Source organism: Dasypus novemcinctus, chromosome 4, assembly GCF_030445035.2.
Source record: "Dasypus novemcinctus isolate mDasNov1 chromosome 4, mDasNov1.1.hap2, whole genome shotgun sequence".
Taxonomy (NCBI): domain Eukaryota; kingdom Metazoa; phylum Chordata; class Mammalia; order Cingulata; family Dasypodidae; genus Dasypus; species Dasypus novemcinctus.
The window spans coordinates 18,955,440-18,978,449 of NC_080676.1; the positions used below are offsets into that span (position 1 = coordinate 18,955,440).

Sequence of the window (23,010 nt, forward strand, 5' to 3'; positions counted from 1 at the left end):
CCAGCACCAGTGAGTTCTTGTGTGCACCAAAAGACACGTGGAAGGATGATCACAGTAACGTATTTCCTAAGATATCCCAACTGGAAACAACCCAAATATTCATCAATAAAACAGCAGATAAATAAACTGTAGTATATTCAAACAGTGGAATACTATACAACCATGGAAAAGAGTGAGCGTGGATGAATCTCACAAATACTGAGAACTGAAACCACTTACATCTACTCCCCACCCCCTCACTCCCCACAGCTTGGGTATTGAAAATTGAAACTGTAGCCCCCTGCACAGCTTACTCTCTATGTTAACATGACTTTATTCTTCTTTAGTCTCCATTAGCATAGCTCTCCTACTCTAGGACACTCTTGCCCAATCACTTTATTGTTTATTATAGAAACTTCCTGAAAGATTATCTCTTCAATAGAACGCCTTAACAGTTTGTAGCTCAAGAGACTTTGAACACCTCACCTCAAAATCCCCAAGTATTTGTTTCCACCAATCCTAAAATATTAGATCATAATCCTTCCCAGTCCTAATCAACTCCTCACATTGAAAGACGCACTGTAAACTAGAATCCAAATCTCATGTCCCCTCCCAGACTCTAGCGTGTTCTTTCCAGGGTGGCGTGCTCTCTCACTGCGTGAGCAATACACTCAGCTTTGGCTTAGCAACAGGAGCCAGTGTTCAACAACATTATGTCCAGTGAGGAAAAACCAGATACAAAAGAGAACATACCTTGTGAATCAATTATGCAAAGCTTAAGAAAAGGCAAAACTAATGTATGGTGATAAAAAATCAGAACCACTGCCTGGGAGAGATCATGAGGGAGCCTGTCTGGGAATATCCTGTATCTGGAAGGTGGTTGCTTGGATATAAACATATATTAAAAAATCTTTGAGGGAAGCAGTTGTGGCTCAATCAGCTGGGCTCCCATCTACCATATGAGAGGCCCTGGGTTCACATCCCGGGGACTCTTTGTGAAGGCAGGCTCACCCACATGCTGTGGAGAGCCGACTCAGCAAGATGATGCAACAAAAAGGGAGACAAGCAAAAACGCAGAAGAGCACACAGCAAACAGACACAGAGAGCAAAACAAGCCGCAAGGTGTGTGGGGGGAATAAATAAAAATAAATACAGACACAGAAGAACGCACAGCGAATGAACACAGAGCAGGGTACATGTAAAAAAAAGCCTCTAAGGGGGGGGATTAAAAAAAAGCATGAACTGTATAGTTTTGTGTGCATGTAAAAAGCAATAAAAAAGTAAAAAAAGTTAATAGGTGTCAAAATTATAGAAAAAGCTGACTATAGGTTTATTTTATTTTTTTATTTTTATTTTTTTAAATTTATTTCTCTCCCCTTCCCCCCAAGTTGTCTGCTCTCTGGGTACATTGGCTGTACATTCCTCTGTGACTGCTTCTATCCTTATTTGCAGCACTGGGAACCTGTGTTTCTTTTGTTGCGTCATCTTGCTGTATCAGCTCTCTGTGTGCGGCACCATTCCTGGGCAGGCTGCACTTTCTTTCGTGCTGGGCGGCTCTCCTTACAGGGCGCACTCCTTGTGTGTGGGGCTCCCCTACGCGGGGGACACCCCTACGTGGCACGGCACTCATTGCGCGCATCAGCACTGCGCATGGGCCAACTCCACACAGGTCAAGAAGGCCCAGGGTTTGAACCACGGACCTCCCATGTGGTAGGCGGATGCTCTATCCATTGGGCCAAGTCTGCTTCCCTGACTATAGTTTTAGAATCACTGCTTTAACCAAGGAGATTGCCTTAAACAGTACTGAGTTGTGTGTAATGAGAGATCCCAACTGACTACCTTGGTTTTCTTTCTTTTTTTCTTTTTTAGACGGTACCAGGGGTTGAACCCAGGACCTCGTATGTGGGAAGCAGGAGCTCAACCACTGAACTATATCTACTCCCCAGTGAGAGTTGTTTTTTTCATTTGTTTTCAGGAGGTACTGAGGATCAATCCTAGGATCTCATACTTGAGAAGCAGGTGCTCAACCACTTGAACTACATCCATGCCCACCTCCCCCTTTTTTCCCATGGTTTTCCTTTCAAACTCACCCACTACCTGAGACTCAAAAGGCCATTGCAATTGGCCCTGAGCCCTTCATGTGAATCAGTGATTTGTATGTGTGTTTATATATATAACACAGAAAGGGGTGTGGTGAGAACTAGCAGCAACTTGACATAATTTGCAAGATACAACTAGTGAATACAGTATAGCCATCTTGAATCAAACCCTTTTGGGGAACTGTAGTAGCGCTCCTATAAAAACCTGGTGTGTGAAATGTTGCTTGAAGAAACTCACAACCCCTTTCTCTGTTTTAAGGATTTAGCTATCTTACCTGAAATAACATCTAGAATTGTAGAGTCAGTAACGTATTTGGGGAAATGTGTATGTGAAGTGCATATGAATGTATAGGTGTTGAAGAGAGAAGGAAAGAAAGAGAGATTGATTCCAGAAAGTAACCTGAAATCCAGCTCCAAGGATTTAGCAGCTGTCTTTAACTACAGTGATTAAAATAAGTATGTAAATTGAAGGGAATCTCTCTCACACACACAGAAATATAATGTTAAAAGGGAAGGAACAATTTGTGCCAGCCTAGAGTGATTCAGTTTCTCTACTTAAGACATGTTGGATCATGTCCACAAACAGGGCTGGGCCAAGCCCTGTGAATCAACGCCATTGTTAATCCTCCTCTCACCTCAGACAAAGTGAAGAAATTCAGACTGTGCTACAAAACACTGTACTACGAGAAAAGGTCAAAGCTCAAAATAAAAGTAGGTCATTACTTTCATCTTAAAATGGAAAAACGGGCACAAAGTTGATGTTCTTAAGAATCTTAATAGCTCAACCAAAAAGATGCCCTGTATTATATTTATTTCCTAAATGGAGGGAATTGTGCCTCCTCGTTATATTCCCAGCCTGTGCTCACTGCCTTCTCACCTGACCCATCCGTCCACCCAACTGGAGGCGCCATCATTCTCCAGTGTTTACTATAGGGTAATTCTTCTGCAGTCATGGAAAAACAACGGCTTTCCCACACACCTGGGGTGTGTCCTTCAAAGGCCACTCTCTGAGTGATTTTATCTTTGTTCACTTTGTTTTCTTTCCAAAAGTAGTATGTGTTTATTACAGAAACTTCAGAAAATATAAACAAAATGAATCAAGGAAAAATCACCCAGAATCTCACCAAAATGACTCTTTGCGATACATGTTTACAATGTATCCCATCTTTTTTCTATTTCAAAAACTTTTTCATGTAATGTGTGGTTGAGTCCATTTACATTGATTTAGAGGGTCTTTATAATTTTATTGTACTGACTGCTTTTAATTAAACCAATTCTTTGTTGTTGGACATTTAGACTCTTGTCTTTTTTTTTTTTTTTTTTGTATGTTGATAAATAATACTCTTATAGTTATCCCTGGAAGTTGAGCTATTGTGTACATCCTTGATGATTCCTTAAAATCAACTTTCAGAAGTAAAAATGCTGGGTTAAAAAGGATGTGCAGGCTTCATAGATGCTTTACAGGTGAGCTGCAACATATCCCATACCTGCCCCCACTGTAGGTAAAGGTCAGGAGAAACCTAATCAAAAGGATGTCACCACACTGAAGAAACTCACATCGTTGGGAAGAGAACATTCCATCAATTTTCTATTTCAATTTAAAACATTGCCTTTGTGCTGGCTTTGGCAGCACATATACTAAAATTGGAACAACACAGAGAAGATTGACATGGCCCCTGCACAAGGATAGAAGATGTGGAGAAGTAGGAACACTCCTTCACTGCTGGTGGGATTGCAAAATAGCGCAACCTCTGTGGAAGACAGTTTGGTGGTTCCACAGGAAGCTAAATATAGAACTACCATATGATCTAGCAATTCCTCTACTAGGAATATAGCCAGAAAAACTGAAAACTGTGACACAAACAAACATCTGCACACCAATGTTCATAGTGGGTTATTCACAATTGCCGAAAGATGGAAACAACCCAAGTGTCCATACAAATGAATGGATAAACAAAATGTGGTATATACATACAATGGAATACTATGCAACAGTAATGAAGCAAGTTAGTAAGATAGAAAATCAGTAGATGGATCTGGAACCTGGCAGAGAGTCCACATGGGTATCAGTAACCCCAAGATGGCTGCTGGGAACCTCCCCCCCCACCCCCACCCCAACACACATACAAAATCCTGCCATCTAGAACAAAGACTTCTGGAAACCAGGAGAAGGCCAGGATATTCCCCCAAGGACTGTATCATTGGGCCCTCATGGGGATTGATGGGTGGGGTAATCAATCAAAACAGCAAACAGCTGTAACCCCTCCGCTGCCATTAGCAAAGGGGTGGAATAATGAACGGTTTTAAAGCCAGGCACAGGCCTGAGTGCATGTGTGCTCCACTCTCTTGCCTCTGGACCTGTTCCTGCCCTCTGTGCACCACTCTCACCATTTTTCCTCTGCCATGTGGCCACGTAAGTAAAACCTGGGGATTTAGAACCTATAATGGAGATTTGTAGCCTGTAAATCAGGCTTCTTTATCACTTTTCAGCCCCTTTCTCTTCACCTGGGACCCCTGCTCTGTTATTTTCTCCCATTTCTCTTCCCTCCCTACCTTGATAAATTATTGGCCTAACTCACGCAGCGTGCTCCTGAAATTTATTTCTGCAGTACAGCTAAGAACCTAAACAAAATCCGGTAACATATTTGGCGAGCCAGCCAGGAGTTTATTGGTGAGTGAAACTATGGCCTGCAGCTCAGGAATTCTCCATGTCCGTGCTGCACACCAAGACTTATGAAATCTAACCCCAGCTAGGATGGCTGGGTCATAAGGCAGTGGTTTAAACCATGGCCCAGCCAAGACAGAGGTTTCCCAGCAGAACATTGGGCCCTGCAAAGCTTCTTTTTCAAGCCATTTTAGCAACTGGAATCTTTGTCCTCAGGCCTGCCTGCGGTTGCCTTCTCCTGCCCTCTCCCCTAGGGGGTGCATGGCAATGGTGGAGAATGAAGGGCTTGCCCTTCCCAGCAGGTCCACGCCTTTGCAAGCGGCATTCCTATCTGACCACATCCAGCTACCCGGGGGAATGAAGTAGGAAGGCAGTGGGCAGAGCCAAAATGGATGCCATGGGAGTTCCCTTCCCCAGGGGTGTCACAGGCCAGGATACAATTTCTAACCTTTACCCACGTTTTACCTTTCTACTTCTTGCTACTGATTTTCTCTTTGCAGGTTTGTGTTAAAATGCTTTGGAAGGTAAAACTGAGAAAGTGCCTTTGTCTAGCAAAAAAACTATTGCCTCAGGGCCCCAAGACTGTTAGCTAGGACAATTAATCTCTAATCACTTAATGGCCTTTTGATGGCTGGTTTAACTGGGAAATTATCAGACAGTAAAGTCATAAAATGAAGACTGCATCTAAGACTTCTGGAAGGATAAGAGGAAGCAGCACTATTCGGCTTGGCAGCTTCAGGTTGAAATCTATTCCGCCTGTCTCCCAAGTCCAGAACTGCCCTGGGAATGCCCAGCAGCAGGATATCTGATTTCTGGTGTGGTGGGAATCAGAGAAGTAACTCTGAATGTCTCCCAAGACTTTTGAAGGCTTGGGGCTTGGATTCAGAGTGCAGTCAGTCTCAGACCCTGGAATGCAGGGCGGCCGAGAACCAGAGCAAGAAAATGAATGACCCACATTCCTTGGGTCCACCCATTCAGAGAGCAGCCAAATATCCCCTGGGACAGATATCTCAGGTGCTTTGATTTGGGGCCACTGCTCAGTCTCCCACCAATTCAGCTTGGGCTCACTGATCTGATATCCAGAATCAGATACCCCCAAGACCTACATCATCCATAAGGATGCCTGTGGGCCAGTTAAGCTCTGAAAATTGAAATTCTCAGGATGCTGAAGTAGGGCTTCAGCTCCAAATTATGTGGAGTGGTGAATGGTTTTAGCCAGACTAGGGCTTTACGACACCAGAACGGTCAACTAAAAGGTGCTTCTTCATTCTTCCTAGAGTAATGGGCACAGTCTCTAGTCCACCAGTAAACTCCCCATAGGAGTCTCTTAGGAATCAGAAATTTCTACCTATTGCTGGTCCATGTGGTCACAGTACAACCAAGAGCAGCCTCTGTATAGGACCCTGAATTCCAGTTAAGGCAGTGTAAGAAAAGAAAACAGATAAACCTGAGGCCCAGAACACTCATGTCATGTCTGCTTAAAGAAATGAGGAAATAAATCTCAAATTCTCAGTTTAAGCTCAGTTGTGCCTATAAAAATTGTGAATAGAGATCAAGATCCAGACCAGTTACTAAACCTCTCCTGGAAACTAAGAAACATCATGTGCCATCAACTAAGGGCAAAGAGTTCCTAGAAATGCTAAAGACATAAAATTCTTATTTCTACTCTGTGCTTAATTTCGTGTTCAACTTTGAAATCTGTTTAACTTTGTCAGTTTGCTTGTGCCTAGGAAATCGGATTTGGGGTTCACCTGTTACAAATTGGATAACAGTGAAAAGGTAATCTAAAAATGAGTCTTTAAAGGTCAATACAGTCTTGCTAGTAGATTTAATGTATAAATCACAAGTGGAATTTATTTAATTGCTAGAAAAGTGGAGAAACTTTGCAAAGTTGTTACTGATAATATTCTTGTGGCTTAGTTAATAAAAGTACCCAATTTACCTTAGGTAAAAACTTACTAGAAACTGTAACTCAGAGTTAAGATTATTTATAGATGCCTTTATATTATGAAATAGCAAAAAAGATAATAACTGAAATTGTATTTGGGTAGACTTAGCCTAAATATATTATTGTAAGCATAAATTCTAAACTGACCTTACCTTTGTTTATGGTCACTTCAAGCCTTACCTCACCCCTTGCCTTTGCTTATAGTTATTTCATAACAGCTTCTGCCCCTATGGCTCAGGGGAAAGAAAACTTGAGTCATCCCTATCTCCTATGCTACTGGTATTAGTGATCCTGCTTTCTCTCATGGCTCCAAGTGTGGACTACATTGCTGCCTGGTGGAATTCCAACCCTCAGGGTTGAACATTCACTCTTCCAGTCCAGCCTGTTTTCTCTGAGGAGTGGAAAGTGAAGGAGGCCTCCTGCCTTGACTGTCAGGGTTCCTAAAAGTGGCAATTCAGGAGAGAAACCAGTTCCCCCGAGGCTTCGACAGCCTCGGTGAATATACATATAATTAGTCTTGCTCACCCAAAGTCTGCTAAAGTCAAAGTAAAACATAAAGTTCTAAAGTAAAGGAAAATTATATTAACGCATGGGGGACATTTTGGTTATAAACCATTAATTAAGGAACAAAATTCTTGTGTAAAAGTGCATGGTCATAGTGCAAATTGGAGAAAAAAGCCTTCAAGGAGATCTTTCAAATGTTGCTTTACAGTTAAACTTGTTTTGTAAAAGAATGAAAGTTTTAAGTAACTAAGTTGTATTTCTGTGTCAAACTATTCAAGTCTGCCTATTTGCTCAGTGTATAACTTCATGTTTTAGGATAATAATATCAAATTAACAAATGAAAATTCTAAGTTCTTACCTATTGAAATTAAGTTAAAAAATGTAAATCTGCCCTCTCTTAAATGCATTAAGTAAGTTCCATTGTTTACTAATTGAAGTCTAAGGTAAATTAACAAGTCTATGTGGTTGTGGTCAATTATAAAGAATTTGCAAAAGCATCTCCCAAACTGAAGTATTTAAATGGCTAGTTCTAAGAAGCCATTGTTAACTAGAAACCTAAATTGATATTAATGGCAAAAAGTAACATCATAGTGATGAAACCTGTCTAGAAGTCACCTCAATGTGCATATTCAAGTGGCGGTAATGAAAAGTTACCTTGATTCCATTGGGAATCTTCAGTTTTCATTTTTAAAATGGAAAAAGTATTTTCCTCTACTGCTAAAGTAAAACACCTGCTAATTAATATCTTCATGGTAAAAGTGTGAAAATAAAAAGCAAAGTACTTAAAAGTTCATTTTATAAGTTACACATTGTTTTGGAAATGTTTAAAAAGTGTTTAAAAATCAAGAAATAGACTTCAGCATTGTCAAACTATTTGTACATTCAAACCAGGCCTTCAATACACTGCAGGTTGCCTCTCCATTTGACTTATTGTCTAGGTTGGTCACTGACCTCTAAAATAATAAAGTTACCTACTATATCTCTGGTTGTGCTCCTGAAGTCAATGGAAACTACATTGCAGTTTCAAACTCTTGCAACAGCCAATGATGGCTCAGTACAGTCAAATGTACAATGGATATAGCCTCCAGACTGGCACTGTTTCACAGTGCCAAAGACCACTATACACCAGGCTGGTGGCATACTGGAAACTACTTTCCTAGTCTGTCTCTCTAGGATCAACAGTTCTGTGGCTTACTCTTTGTGTAAAGAGCATACCAAGTGGAGCAATGATCACCAGAGTACTGTGAGTAGAACTTAAACACAACTGGTATTATGGCCTACTTCCATGGAAAAATAACATGAATGGTACTGCAAACCTGAAACTTAAATCTATTAATCACAGCTAAAAAAAAAAAACAAAAACAAAAAAAAACGCAACAAACTTCTGCATTGAGTAGTACATTAATTAATATTAAGTACTGTACCTATATCTTATTCTAGATATATTTCTAGATATACGTCAGATGATTATGGTGATATTTCTATTAAGCCATATGCAAAAGGACACTGAACATGTTAAAAGTCCTGGTAAACTTCATTTTCTGAGTGGTTAATGAACATGTCAATAAAATAAAGGAATGGCCACCTTGCCTGAGAGCAGTGGGGTCAATAGCCCTTTTTTTTTAAAGATTTATTTTATTAATTTCTCTCCCCTTCTACCCGCCCCCCCCACCCCAGTTGTCTGTTCTCTGTGTCCATTTGCTGCGTGTTCTTCTTTTTGTCTGCTTCTGTTGTTGTCAGCAGATAGGAATCTGTGTTTCTTTTTTTGTTGTTGTTGTGTCATCTTGCTGTGTCAGCTCTCCGTGTGTGGCACCATTAATGGGCAGGCTGCACTTTCTTTCACGCTGGGCGGCTCTCTCCTTACGGGGTGCACTCCTTGCACGTGGGGCTCCCCTACATGGGGACACCCCTGCGTGGCACGGCACTCCTTGCGCGCATCAGCACTGTGCACTGGCCAGCTCCACACAGGTCAAGGAGGCCTGGGGTTTGAACCTTGGACCTCCCATGTGGTAGGCAGACGCCCTAACCACTGGGCCAAGTCTGCTTCCCTCAGTAGCCCTTTTAATTGAAAAAGTCACCAAATTAACTTGGGGGCAACCTCTCACAGTCTTCACCCCACAGCAAGTGAAGGACGTGCTTGAGGCCAGGGGCCACCAGTGGCTTACAAGTAGCTGGTTAATTAATACCAGGCTCAATTACTTAAGATCCCCAAGGTGCAGATAAGGGTGTGTCAGACTCTCAACCCAGCCACTCTACAGTAGAGGGCCCAAAGTCAGATCCTGAGGGGCCCCCTCTCCACTCCTGCCTTTTGAAACTCTTAACCAGGCCAGATTTAAAAGATGAGCCTCTTGTGAACCCAAACATTGAATGGTTCACAGATAAAATCACTTTTATTAAGGAAGAAGTTAAAGAAGCAGGCTCTGCTGTGTTTTCTCAATTTGACACCATAGAGGCCAAAGCTCATCCCCCCCCAGAACTTCATCCCAGAAGGCAGAGCTGATTGCCCTTACCCAAAGTTTAAAGCTAGCAGCTGGGAAACGGGCTAATATTTACATAGATGCTAAGTATGCTTTCCTTGTCCTTCATGCTCACTCTCCTGTATAGCAAACAAAGCTTGCTCACTAACAGTAGGTCACCTATTAAGCTCAGGCAAAATCCTAGACTTACTAAAAGCCATACTATTAGCACAGGAAATAGCAGTTATGCATTGTCCAGGGCATCAGAAGACAAACACTCCTACAGCAAAAGAGAAATGCTCAAGCTGATGCAGCTGCTAAAGCAGCAGCACAAACCCAGGTTTCCTTCCTACCCCTTATTCCAGCACCTGCACCAGTACTTGAAGTTCCACAGTGTACCCAGGATGAACCAACCAGGGCAGCTAGCTTGGGGTTCACCCTCGGAACTGACAGGTGGCTTGTTAAGGATACTCAGGTCTACCTGCCAGGAATAATGCAGAGGCAAGTCCTTCATCGACTCCACAAAGCCACTCATCTGGGGAGGGATGCCCTAAACAGTTTAGCCAAATGGGTTTTTGAAAAACAAAGCCTGGTGAAGACAGCCAAAGAAATTACCAGGAGTTGCTAACTTAGAGCCAAAATGTAAGGAATTTTACTCTGTAGTTCTGATCACCACCACAGCTATTAAGTTAAAGGAATATCTAGCTTGGTGCACTAATCCTAAGTGGAGCCAGCTGCCAGCTCACCAGAAGCATCTGACGAGATGTATGTGTACCAGTCATTAAATGGCCTGAAATACCTCTTCAAGAGACAAAGCTAAGTAGCGTCTATGCCAAAGTCAGCTATTCCCTCTAACTCTAGCCCAGATGCCTACTGCTAGGGGGAGAGTGAACCAAACACCCCTTTAAGAAACCTTGTCTGTTTTCATCTCCTTTACTTAACTGAAAAGGGCAATGCCTCTTCCCATTCCTCTCTCCTGCTATAGGAACTGGAATTAGCAATTTATACCTAACCCCATTGTCTATTGCAATTTCTCTCTAGAGTTAACCACCAGCATAAAATACCTAAAGGAAGAATACTGTTTCCCATCAACTTTGGGAAAATGCAGCCTTTGCAGGCACCTGGCCTTTTCTATTTCTGTGGCCCAGTGTCCTCTCAGTGGGACCATATATTCTCAAAATTCTAATTAAGTTTAATTCTTCCAGAATCAACATCTTGCAAGCCATATGAGAACTTCATCCAGCTTCACACAGGTTGCCAGATCCATCTTCCTCCAAGATAGACTAGCAGGAGAGTTTTATACTTTGTCAGGTAGGGCCGCCTGCCCCTAGCCAGCAAGAAGTAGCTACAGAAGAATGATCATCTCCCTTCAGCACCCCTTTAAGATTAAAGGTGTAAACTCTCTGATGGGAGAATGAAGCAGGTTAGTAAGATAGGAAATCAATAGATGGATCTGGAACCTGGCAGAGAGTCCGTGTGGACATCGGTAACCCCCAAGATGGCTGCTGGAAGACCCTTCCACACACAAGATCCTGCCATCCAGAACAAAGACTTCCAGAAACCAGGAGAAGGCCGGGCTATTTCCCCAAGGACTTTATCATTGGGCCCTCATGAGGAATTAATGGGTGGGATAATCAATCAAAACAGCAAACAGCTGGAAGCCCTCCCCTGCCATTAGCAAAGGGGTGGAATAATGAACAGTTCAACAGCCAGGCACAGGCCTGAGCACATGTGCCTTCTGCTCTCTTGCCTCTGGACCCATCCCTGCCCTCTGCATGCCGCTCTCACCATTTTCCCTCTGCCATGTGGCCACATGAGTAAAACCTGGGGATTTATAACCTGTAACGGGGAATTGTACCCTGTAAATCAGGCCGCTTTATCACTTTTCAGCTCCTTCCTCTTCACTGGGGCCCCTGCTCTGTTATTTTCTCCCATTTCTCTTCCCTCCCTACCTGAATAAATTACTGGCATAACTCACCCAGTGTGCTCCTGAAATTTATTTCTGCAGCATAGCCAGGAACCTAAACAAAATCCGATAATAGTAAGAAGGAATGAAGGTGGGACACATATGATAAAATGGATGAATCTTGATGACATTATGCTTAGTGAAGTAAGCCAGACACAAAAGCACAAATATTGCATGGTCTCACTAATAGGAACTGAATACAAAGTTAATTTAACATGGAGTTAAAACCTAGAGTATAGGTTATTAGAAGATAAGAGGAGGACTTTGAAGGAGTACTGAGGCTTAATGTACATAGAAGTTTTAATTAACTTGACTGTAAAAGTATGGAAACGTATAGAGTTGATGGTAGCACATTATAGTGAGTAGCAGCTGGTTTACAAATGGGATTGTGGCTGAAGAGGGTAGTCTAGGGATGTAAGTTTCGATTGAAAGAAAGCCAGAGAATATTCTAGGAACTGAATAACACAGTGAACCCAGAAATAGATAAGAAATGTGGTTAATAGAACAAATGCAAGAATGTCTATCTGTAAACTGAAATGGAGGCATGTCACTATTGCAGGGTGATGGGAGTGTGGAGAAGCATGGGAAAAATACAAATAATGTAACCTATGGACTATAGTTAAGAGCAATATTGTTATATTCTTGCATCAATGCCAAAGATGAACAGTATTAATAGTAGGGGGGTACGAAAAAGTATGCCAAATGTACACTATGGACCATAGTTAGTGATAATAGTCTGATGATGTAATCTGTAACAGATGTTCCACAATGGAGTGGTGTGTTGGTGAATGAGCATTCTATGGGAATTCTACACATGTGCAAGATTGTTTTATAGGCTCACAACTTCTGTAATAAAAATTTATTTTCAAAAAACATTGTCTTTATGCAGGTGGCTATTTGTAAACTGATAACTGTGGTAAATTCATACTCAGGAAGAAATAGCTAACCTTGAGGCCAAGTGATTCAGATTCTACAGTGATTTTTTTTTACTTTATTTTTGAATGTTGCCGGGTGATACTGAGCTGTTACGGTTAAAATCCCTGAAGGGTTTTCCAGTCAGACTGAAAGGTTTAGAATATTACAAACCCAGAGTATAAGCTATAAACAAAAATTAACAAGGAAGGAAGGTAACTTGGACGAATTATTTCCGCTGGGCAATGGTAATGTTTACCATTATAGAATTTATCAACTAGGGGGAACTTTGAGTGACTCAAATTTGGGCCATAGGTGGAGATGACTAGGCGTCACAGACCTGGCCATTAAGCGTGTGGAATGGCTGAGCTGCATTTGGGCAGTGAAAACTCCAGTTCCTCAGGCAAAGCAGAGGAGGCTGAGGGGGTGGTGGAAAGGACTGGAAACGCACGTGTTTTCATGTAGATCAACCTGTGATCAAGCTATCGTTTTCTTACTTACTAAAGAGGTGGCCTTGAGCAGATGACCTAACCTCTCTGAGCTTCGACTCTATAAAAGAGACAAGTGCCATCTGCTAGGGTGGTTGAGAGAAATGAGTGAAAAAATTTGTGAAAAATTTAGTCATAGTAACTGACAAAAGAACTCAATAAGCGGTTGTTTGGATTACTGTACTGATTAATAATTATTGCCATTTCCTCTGAGGGTAGATTTAGGAAAAAAGATGTTTATGATTAATTGTTATGCCTTTTTTGTTTTTAATCCTCTATTACAGGGGTACTTAACTTAGAGTCCAAGGAAGCCCCTATATGGATATTTGGAAGGGATGGGTGAAACTTGGATAGGAAAAATGTTGCATCGTTATTTTTACTAGCCCCAGCCCAAATGGAGTATTTCCTTTAATTACAACTGGTTGCAACCAACCACAGTAGTGTTAGTAATACTGATCATACTCTCATCAATAAAAAATCACATACGTTTTCATATCATGTTAAAATTGTTACAAATATCTCAAAATATAATTTCCATCGAATAGTATTTCTAAAGTTCAGTAGTTCTAAGCTACACTGCAGCACAGCACAGGATCGCTGTCTTCCTGTTCTGGGTGTTGGTATGACAGAGCTGGCTAGCCAGCAGGACAACTGTATCATAGACAACTATATTATAAAGTAAAAAATTTTGATAAAATATTTCACTATATTGGTTTATTTTGTAATACTATGTATTTTCTTTTGAGCACTTATATACATTATTCTGAGAAGGAATCCATAGACTTCACCAGACTCAAAGAGATCATAGCACCAAAAAGGTTAGAACCCTTCGTTCAGGAGCCACGTAGGGTGCTCGTTCCTGGCAGCAGGGCAGCCTAACAGCCCGTGAAGCTTCTCTATTAACTAGCCTGTCTGTCTCCTGGCCTAATGAACTCCCAGCAGAAAAGTTTTGTAGGCAATTTCAACAAGTCATGGGATCCTGTTGCTTAAAAAAAGTAACTCTGTAAAAAAAAAAAGAGAGAAATATCAAAAAAGCACACATCTGTTACCCTCCCCGGGAGCCTAATGCCTGGAGTTACCTAACCGGGGTGACAGTGCTAATGGATGGCACAACAACTCTTGGGTAGCAGAGGAAAGTAGAAGAGTGGGGAGAGGGTGAGGGAAAGAAAGTTTCATGAGAGAGAAACCAGAAGACACCGGGTACTTATACCTAGTTCTAGTAATAGGGGCAGGACAACTTGCAGACTAAAAAGAAAAGCCAAAAACAACCGGAGAGAAAAAAAGGAGGAATTTTAAACTACATGCAAAGAAACAAAACAACCAAAAATTAGTATACTTTATTTTGGTGTATTTAAACAAGGGAGTTACTGGGGTATTCCCTCCATGGTCCCCCACCCCCATCCCCAACCTCTGCCCATTGTTCCCATGATGCTGATCAACAATTTTTTTCCATTTCCCATATTTCTTCTTCTTGTCTCATTATCCAGGCCTTTCTCTTCTCAGTGCTTGTTATTGAAGAAATGAAGGCTTTCTACATGTGCGGACAATTTAGGATCAGGTAGTACTCACAGCAACTAGCAGCATTGCATTTTTTGACTCAGTCATTTGGCTTAGAGCATTTTCAACCATCAGTCCTGCCACTCCTGTGCAAGCAGCCGCCTCTCACAGAACACACAACAGTTCAAAAGGCCTGTTCATTAGAGATTCAGAGGCAGGCGAATGGGAAACACCATATAAACTGTGAAAAAGCACACATCTTTGGGGGTTGTTGGGTTTTCTTACTTCTTGGTCTTAAAAAAAGCAACAAGAGAGCTTTCATTTAAAAAACACATGCACATATATACAGTAGTGACTGGAATGTGGTTTTTATCCTGAATGTTTCTCCAAAACATTACTTTAGGCAAGAGTCTACTCAGTTTCTCTGAGGACTGTCACTCAGCCTAGTAAAGATGACCTCCAGAATGTGGTTAGTTTTCTCCTTCCTTAAAAAAAAAGTTTGTTTCCTAAGTTGAAACACTGACATAATGTGACAATGCCAGTCTTTATACACATTTATAACAGTAGAATATGTGGAGTATGATACACTAATACAAAGTTTTACAAATTAATACAAGTAAAAGATATAAATTACAATGAATTAAAGGAGAATTGTGGCTCTGTCTCAGGATGGTTCTTTTAGCAGTCATATTGCTGTAAAGAAAATGAAATATGCAGTAAGTTATGATCAGGATAAACAAACCAAGATGTCAGTTCAGTGCTTTAAACTCCTGTTTTAAGCAAACATAGAGCAGCCTGATTCCAATTTCTGCAGAGCTTTGGTAAACAACGCTTGGGGCTTAGACAATGTTCATGAAATGTTTCCTAAACAAACGGAATCTGTCGCCCCTCTGAGTAAAAGCTGTGGATAAGGCCCATGGAAACTGCAGGTTCCAGTGCTGGGTTGGCTTTGAAGTGTGTTTGCAATGGGTCTTTCATCTCTGCAATTTAAAAGATAAGGCTATGGCAGTTTCACCCGGGAGTGGGTTCGATGTAGGAACCTTTCAAATCAAATGCTACCAAGCTGTGGCCTCTCCTCTACGCTAAAAGCCCAGCCCTTCAAATGTGCCTGTTGTTCTATAAACAAAGGTAACAGATCTGTTCTCCAGCTTCTGGAAAGAAGCCCTCCCTGTGAGATGCAGGTGGGAAACCCAGAGTAACCATTTGCCCCCATTCAAAGGAGAGAGTCACGTCCAGGCAATTCAACTCAGCAATTTCGGTCATTGACCTTTTATGCCAAAATGCACTGATGCCCCATGGGGCCTTGCCCAGTATGAAATTCAAGGGTAGATATAGATTACAATACAGTGAAGTTGAGGGGATTCTTCTCTGCCTCTCCCAACCATCCTCCCTGGAAACAACTCCATTTTGAAGATTTCCCACTCTGTCGTTACCTTGGAAATTTGGCAGGATCCCAAAGAAATTATTAATCTTGCTGTACTTGCCTGATAAGGAAAACTATATTCTTTCCCCTCAAAAATTAAATAGAACTTCCATTTATTTTAGTAAAGTTTTTCAGGGAGGCAAAAGGCTTTTAGTTTATATTCAGTCTTGTCTCATTTTAAAAGAAAATTATGAGATCTTGAGCCAGGGAAGTAAATGGTTAGCAAAACATAAATAGTGACTGTTTACTTAATCCTGTGTCACAGAATGAGACATAAAACAAAAATTTTTGGATCAAAGTTGGACTTCCATCAATTCAATAATATATGGTTTTTAGGGGGATATAGACTCAAAAACTTTCCTTATTTCTAACAAATGCATATTTCTCTCCTAAAATCATATCCCCAGGAAACAAGTGCTTCCTGGTTTTCTTTCACAGTGAAAGCCTTTTCATGAGCTATTCAAAGCAGTTCTCCTTGTTTAGCGGTTTAGGCATTTCTGTGACTCCTTTTTAGGAAGGAATCGTAGAAGGTACAAGAGAACACAAGTTAAGAGCAGGAGGAATGGGGCATAATACGGCTCAGGGTTCGATGCCTGTTACCTCCTAACTAGGTGATCTTAGACATATTGCTTGATCTCTCTGTGCCATAGTCTCATCTGGAAAATGGGTTTAATGATAATACTTGCCTAAGAGTTGGGAGGATGAAAGGAGCTAGCACACTAGAAGGATCTAGTACAGACCCCGGAAAAATGAATGTTGCTGTTGTTTACATGTACTAGTTGGGAATATCAGAGCAAGCAAAGAGAAGACTGCTCCTGTGTGTCTCTACAGCCAGAGCAGGATATGAAACAGGCAGTGGTTTAGACCCTGAACCAGGCACCTGAGTCTAGAGGTGGCCAAATACAAACCAAGATAGCCCTCCCAATCAGGGAGACCCAAGGAAGCTTATTATTGAGAGCAAAACTGAATGCTATGGCTGCTTTGCCACAAAACAGATGGAGGAATACCTGCTGATAGGGTGAGCAGTGTTTGGTTTTGCTTTATTCTCTGATGAAAACAAAAGCCCATTATGATCATTGGATTCACCAGGGCCAGGTGATGCCATTTTCACACAGGTTCTTACCTGCTGGCGAGAGCAGCAATAGCCACATATGCCTCCAAGCACTCCATTTATGACTTGAATAAGGCACAAGATGAATTCGATTCCACCAAGAGCCAAGAGGATGGAGAACAGAGATACATTCCATTGTACAACATGCTTAGGTTCAATGCACTGGGACCACGTAGAACTATCCAGAAGGTACCTGACAATAAAAAGAAAAACTTCTGACACATGACCATACCTCATGGGATATCGCATAAGCTACTTTTTGCATGGCAGTTTTTTGTTCCGAAAAAAAAAAAAAAAAGAAATGAATCAATTCAGTAGCCTATACTAGATTCCTTCTATTGTAAATCATTCCACAAAATGTGGAATTTAGTCTAGATCTTGTCACAATGATAAACACAATTAAAATTTACAGCTTTTGACTCCTAATCTAGGATTCTGTGGTTAGGAACCCTCTCTTTATAATGGCATTTATATTCTCTGGAAGACATGTATGAATTATTAAAAAATAAAAATGCAAAATTGTATTTTTGCTATTTTTAAAACTGGGTAAAATTCATGTGTACATGCAATGTGAACAAAGAGCAGATATGGAAAATGAAAAAAATTGGAAGATTAGGGTAGTGGCATTATAGGTGATTTAATTTTTTTTTTTCATTTCTTTCTCTAATCTTGTTGCTTAAATGTTGTCTGTGCGACAGAAAGGACTTTGTAACCAAAATTGGGTGAATATTTATTTAGGAAACATAACCTTTATACCCTTTTTGGACCTTAAAATACTGATTCAGATTATATCTTTAAAAAACTCAATTAGTTCCATCTGAAAATTTTTTCAAATTCCAACAAGCTTGGAGATCTGACGTGTAAGAGTTTTTTCAGCTGAAATCTTTTGGACAAAATTACTTTTTGCTTTGAAGGAATAAGTTAATTTGCAACATGAAGCACAGGGATGAAATCAAACTGTCTAATTTGATAGGTCTTCTTTCACAAAGCTGTTCCCATGCATCTATAATACTGTGTGGCACGTCCTAGTCACTCATTCGACAAAGATTACAGAGCACTCAGTGTCAGCTGGAGCCAGGGCTGGGATATAAAAGTGAACAAGGCACAGGCTCTGGAAGAGCGCAGCACCTAAAGAAATAGACAAGTACCGGGCGGTCTGCACACGGCAGGTCCTCTGATGGGTTAAGAGAGTGGGAAAGGCCCCACGGGGGAAGGGCACCTATCTTCCTCCAGGAAGAACAGCTGCTTATGTACTTCTCTATTCCAGAAGTCTGAGACCCATGAAGGTAGGAACCAGGCCCATTCATCTTTGTATCTCCAGCCCCTAGAACAGGCACATAGTAGGTACTCAACTCATGTAAAAAGTTATTCAATGACAACAATGACAGCTAGGAGATTTTCTAGATAGCCAGATACTTTTCCAGTCTGAAAAATTCTACCTCTGATAAACATTCTAGAATTTCAGCCTGCGCTACCTCATCGAGTATTTGGATTCTTAATGAAATAGGATTCAATCACGTGGGAAAATCAAGGATTGAATTAATTCCACAAAGAGTTCTAGTGTACTTCTTTCTTTGTCACTTTCTTCCTATCGCACTGGAACAAAGAGGCTTGGAAACAGAGACCTAATTCTGGAATGGTTTATTAGGCCAGTCAGAAATTCAATTTGTTTGATTTGAAAAATGTCTGTATGCATGTCAGTGGAACAAAAATCTGTATTTTCAGGTCACAGTGTCAAAAAATTCTTTGGCTCCATTTGGCTATTAGGTAGCTAACCAGTGGCTTGGGACTATTTAGTTACTCCCATAATGGAATCCCTGGACAGGGTGAAATGATGAATGACAGAGGAGCAGAGCAAGGTTACTTGCAGAAGTTGGGTGGAACATGGGAAGGGCGTACAATCAAAGAGCTAAAAAAACTTCAGTGATACTCTCACCTCTCCTGCATTCCAGCTGCATTAATCATAACTTTTTCTTAGAGGTGGATTTATGTGGTAATTTTGTATGCTTGTGCATACCTGAATAGTCATTTTCTACTAGTATGTACAGTATGTTCTGAAGAAAGATGAATCATGAACAATAACGATTTTGAACACCAAAGTTTAAAATTCCTATAAGTGCCCACTTTTCCTTTGGAGGCTACTGTTGGATTGTACTCATTGGAAGCTAGTGGATAATATTAACAGCTAATGATAGAAGTACTCATAATGTTTCAGCCTTTTTGGTGAGCATTCTGTATCTATTATCTCAATCCTCATAACAGTTGCTATCAGTCTTATTTTATAGATGAAGCACTGAGAGGCAGAGAGACTTTATCTTGGTTATCTGGAGAGTAAGTGCAGAGCTGGGACTGGAACCCAAGGCTAATTCCAAAGTTCATGATCTTATGGCTTCAGTATATGCCATACAATTCATGGGTGATAAAAACTCTTGATAATATAAGGGCAATTTAAACTCAATATTATTTTCACTCATGAACTTCAAAACTAAAACTTTCAAAATTCAATTAAAGGAGGCTGAATAGGAAAAGGTAAACTGAGAATCAACTCCTTTCCAAAGAAAGATGTTATTCATTCATCATCATTTACATCAGTTTTCCTTAGCTTTCCTATTTGTGCCTTTCTTAATAACTGATAGGAAACAGATGTTGAGAAAAACCAGTCGAACCTCTTAAATTACCCTAATGTCAAGTTGTGAATAAGGCTCATATGGCTTCATCACTTTAAATAAGGAATGTGGTTGTCTGGAGTTATGGTCTATGTGAGTACGTGTGTGTGAGTATATGTACGGGGTGTGATTTGCCTTGGGATTTAGTTAAATCCATTGTGTTGTCATCCATATTATATAAGGATTCCACAGTATTTTCTTATAAAATAGTAAAGTATGTGAGATTTAATCAGCCATTTTTCTGGTATAGTGAGCACAAACTCCAGAGACAGACTGCCTGGGTTCAAATCCTGACTTAGTCACTTGCTGGCAATATGGCCTTAAATAAGTTATTTCATCTCTCTCTGCTTCCATTTCCTCAGCTGTAAAATAGGAGCAATAATAAGAGTCATCTCAGAGGGTTATTACGAAGACTGATTTTGTGGATCCATGGAAGACACTTAGAGCTGTGCCTAGCATGGAGCTTCTCCAGGTCAGGGACTGGACATCCATCTTTAGCCACCCATTGTCCAAACTGTGCCTGGCTCTGAGCCAGTGCTAATAAACCCTGAGTGAGTGGATGAACAGATGAAGGGAGGATGAGAAGCCTTTTAAGTTCGATGGGACTGCCTCCATACGCACGTGGCAAAGAGCCTGTGGCCTGGCAGGGGATAATTACGTACTGTCCCTCCGTGCTTGCGAAGGTGTAGTTCCAGTGGCCAAGGTTGTCCAGGCACATCGGCCCTTCCGCTAAGCCCAGGGCTGCCACAATGACACAATAGCCAGATCCTGCAATTCCAATGAGGGCAGCCAGTACGGAGGAGAACATCTAGGGAAAGGGGAAACACAAGAACTGATCCACACAGCGTCAATGCGGCATCTAGGGGGCATTTCCCCCACGGGGTGTGGTGGGGCCGGGGTGGGGGTCCAGGGCTTACCGCGCAGCTCTTGCCACAGTTTTCATGGCCGCAGCAACCACAGCAGTCTTCCTGTTCCAGCCCAGTGAAGACAAACGCAGGCAGGAGCATCTGGTTAAGACACAAGGTCAAGTCATTGCCTTTCCCTGCGTGCACATGGGTCCCGTTAAGCATCTTTGGGTAGAATATATTTCTTTTTGACAACATTGACTGGCTTTGGGTTAAAGGCACCAAGTATCTCAAAGGATGGAAAACTTGGAGGAGAAAAATATTAAATGTAACATCTGCTTATTTTCCTGTACTATGTCCAGGCATTCTTTCGGGTGAGATGAAATAATAAACTATTTCAGGAGAAATAATATTCTATTTCGGGAGAATAGAAGAGATGAAATAATAAACCTATATACTTGTTTATTCCATAAGAGTTCATAACATAGTCTCATCTACAAACTCTGTTATGGAACGATTAAAAACCCTGTCTCTTTAAATATGATTTTGCTTCTTGTAAATGCAGAAAACAGATTTTAATTAAATAATTGAAACATTTTTGTAAATGGGAAAGATGAAAGCTCTTCTAATAAATATAAACTGCTTCTTTTAAGAAAATGTTGCAAGATTTAAGCTTCACAATAAAGGCTCTGTAAAGTAAGGGAAATATGACATACTTTGAGTTCAAAAGCAAAAGAAGCTTAACCAAGTGTGAAGTTAGGTTAAGAACAGATGATTAGAATAACTTGGCAGCAATGCTTAAATTCAAAGCAGGTTTGCCATGGCATAGTTACTGTATTTGGTTAAATGTTTTAATATCCTTTACTTGACTAAGAAAAAAATCTGTATGGTATTAGTAATCCATAAAAATTCCCTTTAAAATTTTCAATCCAGACATTTTAAAATAGCAAACCCAAGTTTGTTCACATTCTTTCCATGCTGTGGTTGAAGCTAATACTTTCAGCTCCCAGGTTGGCAGGCAAATTCCTCTCAATTCAATTAAATACAAACTTTGGAAAAAACAACACATTCCATGATTAGCTTCAGAGACACTGATCTGCTGCTAACTGTGGGATTGTTTCCTAGACACCACAGCCCAGGATTATATAAAGGGGGAAAAGCCCCCAAAACATATAGTTCTAAATAGCAACACACTCACAGCTCATTATTTGTTTTTCTTTTCCTTTCACAGATGCCTGAGAATAAAGAGATTTGGATTGAAAACTGTTGATTTAGACAGAGAACCAGCCAACTCCTCCCTGCTCCCCAGAGCCAATTTAAAGTGACTAGCCAGTTCAGTGCTAGAAACTCTATAGTCTCTCAAATCTGATTTAAAAGCTATTGTTCACTGGCTGTAAAGTAGGAGAGTTTAGTTGAAAGAGGATTTTGTAAAGCGATGTCTAATAAAATTAATACTATATGCCTATATCAACTTTTGCATAATCTGCCCACAAAAGAAGAATGAACACAAACCACTGGATTTGGAAATACGAATTACAGAAAACTTTCTGAAAACACACGATGAGACATCTGGTTAGCAGGAGAGACTTTTTTTTTAAGGTGGTAATAATTCTTGACTTACCAACAAGCCCCCTCCTACGATCCCAGAAAAGAACCACACGAAGCGGCTGAGGTGGTTTTCAGAGGCATACTTGGTTTCCCCGTTGGGAAAGTAAAGCAAAATATTAGCTACGATGCAGAGCACAGCCAGCCCCACCAGCGAATGCCCGATGCATCGCGCGCATCTGCCGTAGCACATGGTGAGGGCAGACGCGGGGTTCTTCCCCTTCTGTGTCTTCAGCTCGGGGATGCCCAAATCAGAAGAGAGTATGCCCGTCTGAGGAGAAAGCAAACGCGACTCTCAGCCGGTTCCTGCAACTCCTTAAATACTGCCAGTGCTCTAGGGCTCGGGGGGACGAGGTACTTGGCTTTCATTGGTCCTGATTGCAGGCTCCAGTGGGGAGGGAGGGGGAGAGCGCCACGGTCCCGCCCTTCAGATGAAATTCTTGGGCAAGCGAAACCAGGGGCAGGACGGGAGAAACAGCTTCAGTCATAGACAACAGAGAGAATGATTAATCCTCTGTAAGGCAGACACTGTGGAGCTCTTTCACAGTATGAAGATTCGACAGGAAAGTCCAACACAGCTCTCCAGTAGCTGCCAAGTGTCCACGCTGTGACCCGCCTGCCCTGGCTGTCGCTTTGACAGGCTACTGCTGTGATCCTCTCCTCCACCCGACAGACTCCAGCCCTGGGACTCTGGTTCATTTCCACTTTTGCAAAGCTGCAATTTGCAACCCTGGGGCAAGTCTCTTAAGCCCTCTGAGCTCGTTTCCCTGTCTGTTAAAGAGAGGGTGTCCAGGCCATCACCCGTGGATTTAAGAAAGGTGTTGGGAACGTGACAGAGCCGCCTTC

General features: G+C 41.3%; 1 protein-coding gene and 1 non-coding gene across 2 annotated transcripts; one reads left to right on the top strand and one right to left on the bottom strand.

Annotated features, from left to right (window-relative positions):
- The first annotated feature begins 3,692 nt into the window (after window positions 1–3,692).
- LOC111765394 (U6 spliceosomal RNA) lies at window positions 3,693–3,796 on the top strand. Its single transcript, XR_002797753.1, has one exon. It is a non-coding gene; the product is annotated as a U6 spliceosomal RNA (small nuclear RNA).
- Window positions 3,797–14,339: 10,543 nt separating this feature from the next.
- Window positions 14,340–22,500, bottom strand: TM4SF1 (transmembrane 4 L six family member 1). Its single transcript, XM_004463540.5, has 5 exons — window positions 22,181–22,500; window positions 20,632–20,721; window positions 20,377–20,522; window positions 17,061–17,241; window positions 14,340–15,207 (listed from the first exon to the last, which is right to left on the bottom strand). Exons 1-5 carry the CDS (start codon window positions 22,355–22,357, stop codon window positions 15,193–15,195), a joined length of 609 nt encoding a protein of 202 aa, XP_004463597.1. The 5' UTR covers window positions 22,358–22,500; the 3' UTR covers window positions 14,340–15,192.
- Between the last annotated feature and the right edge of the window lie 510 nt (window positions 22,501–23,010).